General features: G+C 40.6%; 1 protein-coding gene across 1 annotated transcript; it reads right to left on the bottom strand.

The window, feature by feature from the left end:
- Positions 1-364: 364 nt before the first annotated feature.
- LOC115788834 (C-type lectin domain family 6 member A-like) lies at positions 365-7,892 on the bottom strand. Its single transcript, XM_030742007.1, has 6 exons — positions 7,748-7,892; positions 6,916-6,996; positions 3,862-4,026; positions 2,554-2,705; positions 1,935-2,059; positions 365-521 (listed from the first exon to the last, which is right to left on the bottom strand). Exons 1-6 carry the CDS (start codon positions 7,809-7,811, stop codon positions 365-367), a joined length of 744 nt encoding a protein of 247 aa, XP_030597867.1. The 5' UTR covers positions 7,812-7,892.
- Between the last annotated feature and the right edge of the window lie 573 nt (positions 7,893-8,465).

Genomic DNA, 8,465 nt, shown 5'->3' with positions numbered 1-8,465 from the left:
AAATTAATGGATGAATGAATGGATGTAAAGAAAACTTCTGCAGCTGCAAATCAGTAATAATATAGCAGGGTGCTAGGATAAACCTCAGCCTGCTTGAAAAGTGTAAACTCCACATAAATGCAGGAAAGTCCTGAACGCCTCTTTGTGCCATCTTATGGATCTGTTATGTTCTCCGCTGATCTCTGAGGAGCAGGAGCAGCAGCGCTCACGTCTTTAGTCTGAACTGTTACACAACTGAACCAACAAACAGATAATGTAACGATAGAGGATATGAAAAAAATGGAGGTGAAAAGAGGAAGAAAAACAGGGAAACACGGAGGCTCTTAGTGAGTGAAACGTTTAATTGCTGTATGATATTTGGACGTCACTGCAGAGAAGCTCGCCTCCTCGCACAGATCCTCCTCAGCTTGTTGGAGCACCTGAAGGTGAACCAGCTCCTGCTGTACGCGTCTCTCGGGGTGAGTCGACCGCACAGATCCACCCTGCTCTCACCCACATCATCTGGCTCGCGTCCCCAAAATCTGCAATACAGAGTTTCATCCGTTACCATGGCAACTGCTATTCCTCCATATGATAACACTCATAATTAAAACACTGTCTTTTAATCCCCTCGCATGACAGTGAACCCACAGTGTGAAGACAGCGTGGTTAGGTTGTTCAGGGCTGGAAAGCTCAGCTGCTTTGCAAATCTTACTGTTAGAGACACTAACTGCCAAAAAATGATTGAAAAAGAAAACCTGACCTCATGCAGTGGGGCGTCTACACAGACAGCACACTGACCAGCAACGTTTAGCTCCTGACGGGGACGCCTGTGATGATGTCACTGCTGCATTTTACTGAACTCTTGGGTGCACATAAATATCACTACAGACGAAGCAGCCGCTCCACTGCGCTCCCTGAGGGCAGCGTCCTCCCCCAGCGTGACAGTGCGCTCTGCAAAAACTGCTCAGGAACAACACCAAGGACCCAGCCCACAGTCTCCAGACTCCACAGATCTGATTGGCCATCCTCAACCCAGACGCCCTAGAGGATCTCAGCCAGTGTCTCAGAGCAGGACACCACACAACACAACACTGCACAATGTTCAGCAGCCGGTTTTAATGTTGTGGCTCATCAGTACATACTAACAGTAAGGAAACAGTCTAAACAAATGTTTTACTATTGTTTGTTGGAGGTCTGATGTTTCTTAGATTTAATGTGTAGTTTCATCTTTAAGGGAAAAATTTAACTCACCTCCATCTTTGAATCTCTGGCTGAAAGTCATTTCTGCTGTGCTTTGTTGATTTTGAAGTAATTTTAATGAACTTGTTATGTTATTATTAGTATTTTTATTCTATGAGTATTGATACTACTATTATTACATTAATATTATTAACATATTATTTCAATTACTTTAAGAAAATCATTTTATAAATATGGATAAATAAAGTATTTATTATGTTTTTTAACATAACATGTAGCTCAATACAATAAAATATGATGGGACAGAATGAAATGAGAAAGGTGTGTGATTAAAAATAAAAATAAAGTAAAATAAAATAAAGAAGCTCAACGAGTAAAAAAATAAAACACTGTGCAAAATTAAACGGGTTCAATGAAAGCAGAATTAAACAGGAAAAATGTGGCTTATTAAATATAGTTAAAAACAAGCACAGCAGCTGTCAGATGACATTAAAGCGGTTCAGTGCAATAAGTATATATATATATATATATATATATATATATATAGACCTTGAGGACAGTTTTGCACATGAATTTTAATAATGTGCATATCTTTTCATAGTTTTGTGTCCTGGCAGCTGATCTGGCAAAACGTTATCAGCCTGAGCCAAACTTTAGGAGGACAGATCAGTGTGTGCTAGCTCATCACCTCATGAGCCCTGCTTGTGCCTCCATCACCTCCTTCTTTTCCTCATGCCTATCATCATACTCACTGCAGTCCGTTCTCCAGCAGCGAGCCATCGCTCCACCTCCAGCCCCCGTCAGCGCTGCTGCTCCTCAGGCCGAGCCAGTAAGAGTCCCCCTGACTCAGACTCTGGGCCTTTTCCCACAGAAACTCCTGAGAAACATGTCAAACGTTGCTATTTTGCCAAGGAAAGCTTTATTTTCTCCCCCTTTACTTTAGAATGAGTTCATAATCTTTATTGGTGACAAATCAAAGGCACAACTGTCACATGTACAGTAAAAGAGGGAAACCCAAAACCTCGTTTGACCTCGAGCACTGGCTGCTCCTGCAGACATCTCTATATGTCATAGAGGTCTTAAAATCTATTCTTAACTTCACTTCCTGGTGGTGTGAATCTGTGCATGTCAGCAGCGTGTCCAAGAGCTCAGACATCTCAGGAAGAGCGTCCCAAATGTTTACAGCTGGGCAGAAGCTGAACATTACTGAAGGAAAAGATCTGTGAGAGGGGACGGCTTTCAGCAATGCTACATTAACGTTTATAATGTGTTTGATCAATTAATAGATCCTGGAAGTGACAGGACAATGTTATGTGTGTGTGTGTGTGTGTGTGTGTGTGTGTGTGTGTGTGTGTGTGTGTGTGTGTTCACCTGCTCCTCCTCTGTCCTTATTATGGCCATAACGCCCCCCAGTGCCATGCAGTGGTACTGGCTGCTGATCCAGTCAGCTCTGTCCTGGCTGAAGAGGAAGCATTTCTCTCCCTGAGGCATCCAGCCATCCAAGCACGGTCTGCACTCTCTTTCTGAGTGAATAAAGATGTGGCTGAAATTACTGACCCCTCAAAGTTTGTTTTAATCTACTTCAAGCTTCAAAAGTCCTCAAATGCAGAGTCAGGGTCAACTTTCAGCAGTGATGTGAAATTTTCCAGCAGTTAAAACAGCCCAGTGTTACTGTGAAACAGCACTGAAACCAGACCAGTTTTTGAATGTGTTAATCTCTGTGTGAAACTGCAATGCTGCAGAAGTGCAAAGGGATTTCTCTTAAATCTGCACTGTACAGTGCATTTTAGGTTATCAGCTACAACCATTTAAGAGCCAGCACAATCCAACAGCCTGAGGCTAGTAATGCTAGGTTTCATTCTGAAATACCTTTAGTACCTTTAAATATGATTTCCACCTCATTCATACCACTGAGCATAGACTGGAAATAAACAGACTAATATTATGCATTCAGTTTCACTGGTTTAAGCTGGTATCAGATATAATGGGCGCTGGTTGCATGCAATGGAAACATGAGGCCCGACATAGAAAAGCTGACAGTGGATCTGTTATCTGCATGTGAGATGCTCGGACACGCTCGAGCTGTTTGTTGTCTGTGTGCAAATCATGATGCGAATCCGAGCGGTTTTGTTTTTTGTACACAGTCGTCTGTATTTAATGTGCCATTTGATTGGCAGCTGTCCAGCACCACTGGGACCATCGCCGGGAGGAAAGGAAAGACCAAACTGATCATCGACCAAACTTGTTTGCTGGTTGAAGAGACTGTGATATAAAACATGCTTACAGTCTCTCACAAACACGTTTGCAGTTACATACTTGCCTTTATATAATGGATTAGCTTCTAAACTAATCTGTTGTACTCTTATTATTAGAGCCAGGCCTCACGTAAACCTTCACCTAAAGAGAACCTTTACACTAAAACCATCCACCCAATTATATCCACTGATCCATCAGTTTTGATGAGTCTGCCCACAGAAAGGCCTGAGACAGACACAGTGAGTACCAGGAACAATTACAGGAACAGCTTCAAAGAACTCGTTATTTTTTGGTGTTAAAATATTTATTTCCTCCTAACACTTGACTATAACTCTGAATAGAAAAACAGATCTTACTAAAGACTGTGAAAATGATCATTTCCATTTCTCACTAAATCTTAAAATCACACACACACACACTCACCACCAGTGGTGGAGTTGCTGATGGGGCAGTACTGGTTTAGAGCAGGATACTGGGAGAACAGGAGCTGATATGACTGGTTGAGCGTCTCCAGTCTGATTCTCAGATCTCTCAGTTTGTTTTCCTGCAGGGCTGACCGGGACTGAGACACCAGTGTGATCTGAACCACTGTGACATCAAACACACACACACACACACACACACACACACACACACACACACACACACACACACACACACACACACACACACACACACACACACACACACACACACACACACACACACCACAGTGTCAGAAAATTACATACACATTGTTCCATCACCTGTTACCATGGATACAGGATAATGAAGCAGTGTCAGAGAGAAAGCAGAGTAGATTGACAAAGGTGAAAAAAGATGATTGAAAAAGAACAGAGTTGATCCTCTCTGTAAACCATCACAGAGACAGACTGAAGGTCTCTGGCTGATGAACTGACAGAAGACCTGGCCTGTTATATTTTAGATTATCCTGCATCATTCCTAACACCTCCATATGCTCACTGCACACTAATGCAGTCTCTCCAAAGGCATGTAAACAGTAGAACATTTTTTGTCCCTTTAAAACATTTAAAGTTGACAAAAATGTGACAGTGACATAAAATTAGAAACTGCTGGTAGCACTTCATAATAAAGCCTGAGACATGTGGTGTTTCTAATAGTTAGTACTCAGTGTTAATAGCGGTTATGATACTTACCATGTAGGCATAACACAACAATAAAATAAGAAAGAGCAGTTTCAAAGGACAGGAGAAATGTGTGATGCTGGAAGTATTTTTCCTCTGAATTTGTATCCTCGGGAATTTAAAAGGGAAGGTCAAACTCTTTCCCCTTTTTTGTAATTGAACAGTATGACTGTGTAATTGTCATTAGGGGCTACAGACTGTATTATAGGGTATCCTAACCTCCTCTTTTTACAGTGTACTTACACATTACTTACATAGTGAGGGCTGGAGTAGCCATTCTTCTCCTTTACTTACTTTGTAATCACACAACAAAACCAACCAACCAACAAATAACCAAGCAAGCAAGCAAACAAATAATCAAATAACCAACCAACCAACCAAATAACCAACCAACCAACCAACCAACAAATAACCAACCAACCAACCAACCAACCAACCAACCAACCAACCAACCAACCAACCAACCAAAAAACCAACAACCAACCAAATAACCAACAACCAACCAACCAACAAATAACCAACCAACAAATAACCAACCAACCAACCAACCAACCAAGCAAACAAATAATCAAATAACCAGCCAACCAACAAATAACCAACCAACCAACCAAGCAAACAAATAATCAAATAACCAACCAACCAAAAAAATAACCAACCAACCAACCAACCAACCAAAGCAAACTAACCAACCAACCAACCAGCCAACCAACCGAATAACTAACCAACCAAGCAAGCAAACAAATAAAACAAATAACCAACCGACTGACCAACCGACTAACAACAACAACAACAAAACAAAGCAAACAAATAAAAAAAAGACAAATGCAAGACCGTTTTAAAACAGTAAATAAATTCTTTGCTGTTAAATGTTTAATTATGTACCAAAAACTAAAAAGAAACAAACAACAAAACCTTGCACACCATGTTATGCAAAAAAACAAACCAAACATCAAGAAAAAAGAAAAAGAAAAACAGCTTCTAAAATGTCATTTACTTTGGGTGGTGAGGTTGGGATACTTTATAATGCAACTCATACGCCATTGTCTTTTTCTCTAAAATATTCTAACTTTACTTATTACATAATACTTTATATTATGCATCATTGGGAACTGTTGAGTACTTCTTTGGTACTAAAAATCACAGCCTTAAAGGAATTACATATTAAACACTGGGACATTACAGTACTACCAGACTACCTTTTAATCCTGTTTGTCACCGTTTACATGCATTTGTTGCTTTGAACAGGGAACCATTATAATACTGAAGCACTGTTTGTCTCAGATTTGGAAGAGTTAATAATTAGTAAAGGTGAATTTTTTCTACATGGCTGCAGTGATAACATCAAGTAGACTTTCTGGGCAGCCACTGGCTTATAGTGTGATTCCTGTCTTTCTCCATCCCTTTGGCTTCTCATCACTTTGGTAAAGTTTCAGTTTATTCCAGTCTATCACTGCTAAGGGGTTTGCATCTTGCAGTCCAGCCTCTGTAATTCTGCTGTCTGAATCTTCTGTGGATTGTGACATTTTTGCACCTGCACTCTCTTGAGTGGTGTCTGTTGTTTTTCAGGTTCCTCTTCACTGCGTTTTCTGGGAACAGCTGCAGTTATTTTCATGTTTTGTGTTCATTTTGAAGCCAACCAGTGGTTCAGGGTTTCATATATAAAATATGCATTTTTTTCTTTTAGATGAGCTGCTTTTCTGTCATAGCCAGAACACCTCAACATCTGTGTATCAGCAGATGGAAAGACTGAATGAAAGAAGGCTAATTACCCATGACTCTTTTCTGTGAGGACAATCAATGCAAAAGGAAACACCTGGGCAACAAGTTACAGTCGCCAGTGTGAAAGTGGGTGCAATCAGCATGACAGCACAGCTAACTGTCACTCTGCTGTAAGTGTACGTTTGGAGAACTTTATAAATCATCTGTGCCACAGAGCTGCACTATGGCCAAGAATCTATTCTTATTCGATCTTATGCCACATTTACATGTGTGTGATTTCACTACTGAAGTGCACTCTTCCTGTTTTTAGCTCTTTTTATTTTCTTTACACCTTGACTTGTCCAAGAAAAGCAGCAGCTCATTCAGGTGCAACAGAGACCAATGTGGTTAAATGCCACATACAGACTGCTGCAGACAGCGTAGAACTAAGAGACAGAGGAAGAAACTGCTGGCTTTTCGACCTTGACAAAAAGAGACTGATTTCAGCTTCAGTTTTGAATTCTTGATATTTAAAATGTCTTGTTAAGGACTTATGTATGAACACATAATCTGCCTCTTTCAGTCACCTGTTCCCATTGGTCAGTCAGTGTTATCGATGGACAGAGGTACTCACAGCAGAGAGTCTGGAGCAGAACGATGAGGGTGAGCAGGAAGCAGAGCAGAGAGAAGTAGTGAACCAACTGTCTGCACTGACCTGAGAGAGACGGCACGACAAAATAAAGAAAAGCAATTAAATTTTATAGACTTTTATGTATTTCAGCATAAAATACAGCCTGTAAAAGTAACATTTCACCCAAATATGTCCCACAGCCCAGCAGAACATTCCTGCTAAAATACAGCAGATCCTGAGACTGTGCTGTTGTTGCATTACACAGCATCATATTGAATGAGAACTTTGGTACACAGCAGATATATTGTGGCATATTGTGCTGCATAGTTGTTGTGTATGGGTTGCTACAGAGACCAGCAGATCCATGCAACGGATAAATCTGCAGGTAAGACTTCAAACATCTCTCTGCTGCAGTCTGTCCAGAAACAAAATGATTTCTGAAACTAAACCCAGAAAATAAAATTCAGTCTAACTGTAAACTATAAATCTGAGCTAAAGCTGAAGCAATCAGGCGGACACCTCTGTGGAAGAGTGGGAGCTTTGGTATTATGTTATAATCACTATTGTTGTCATCTCTACGTCCTCAAAGCAGAAGGAGCTCATGAATGAAATCATTAGCTAACATCATAATGAGTACACCTGACCGGTGTTCTTCTTAAACCCACTTGACGCAACCCATGCATGCAATTTAATTTAATGTTAAACTGGCTAAAAAAAGGAATTACTGACACTCCAAAAAACATCCACTTGAAATAATTGATATCAAAAAAGTGCTTTAAAAATTATCTTAAAAATATGAGAATACATACCAAAAAAAAAAAAAAAAGCAAATTACGTTTGTCTGTGGATGCTTCCAGCTGTTTCTCTTCAAACAGAGTCGATCCACTATTCACTCCCATGGTATCGGAGATTTAGTCTGAGTTATTACAGCATGGAGACATGTTTCACTGTAAGTCACCACCGATCCTTTGTTTCTCAGCAGCAGGTACAAAAGAACAGCCCAGCACTCCTCTGGTTAGTGTTTGGTGTGGGGTTATATCCTGTATCTCACACGAATATTTAAATACCGACTCCGCTGGATGCAAAGCTGAGCTGGCTCTGATAACCAAACACGTCTGTTAGAGGAAGAGTCAAATTCATTCTTTATTTGTCCAGGTAACACTCACCACCACCAAACTGCACATGCCACTATTAAGGACAGGAGGGAAAATGTTAGCTACCAGAACAAATTCATGCGTTCCCACCTGTTCACTCTTCCTTGCACCTCAGCACGTAGTTTGAGAACCACTGCTGCATGGAAACCTATTCAAACAATGAAAGACGCCTCCCACAGGCCAACGGGGTTCAGGTTTTCCTTTACATTTGTCACCTGTCTGCATTTATGTATAATTATCTCCAGTCATCACTCACAAGCAGCAACTAATCTCTGCACGTGGTTGCAGAAGACCAGCTTCTGACTGCACGTGCAGTGAGTTTGTCAGAACAGCTGATTGTCTTCTTCAATCTTACATATTTAAAAAAGTTTAAGTGATCTGTGCGCAGATATATGAGTG

Source organism: Archocentrus centrarchus, chromosome 11 (assembly GCF_007364275.1).
Source record: "Archocentrus centrarchus isolate MPI-CPG fArcCen1 chromosome 11, fArcCen1, whole genome shotgun sequence".
Classification (NCBI taxonomy): Eukaryota; Metazoa; Chordata; class Actinopteri; order Cichliformes; family Cichlidae; genus Archocentrus; species Archocentrus centrarchus.
This window is presented reverse-complemented; position numbering and strand designations above follow the sequence as displayed.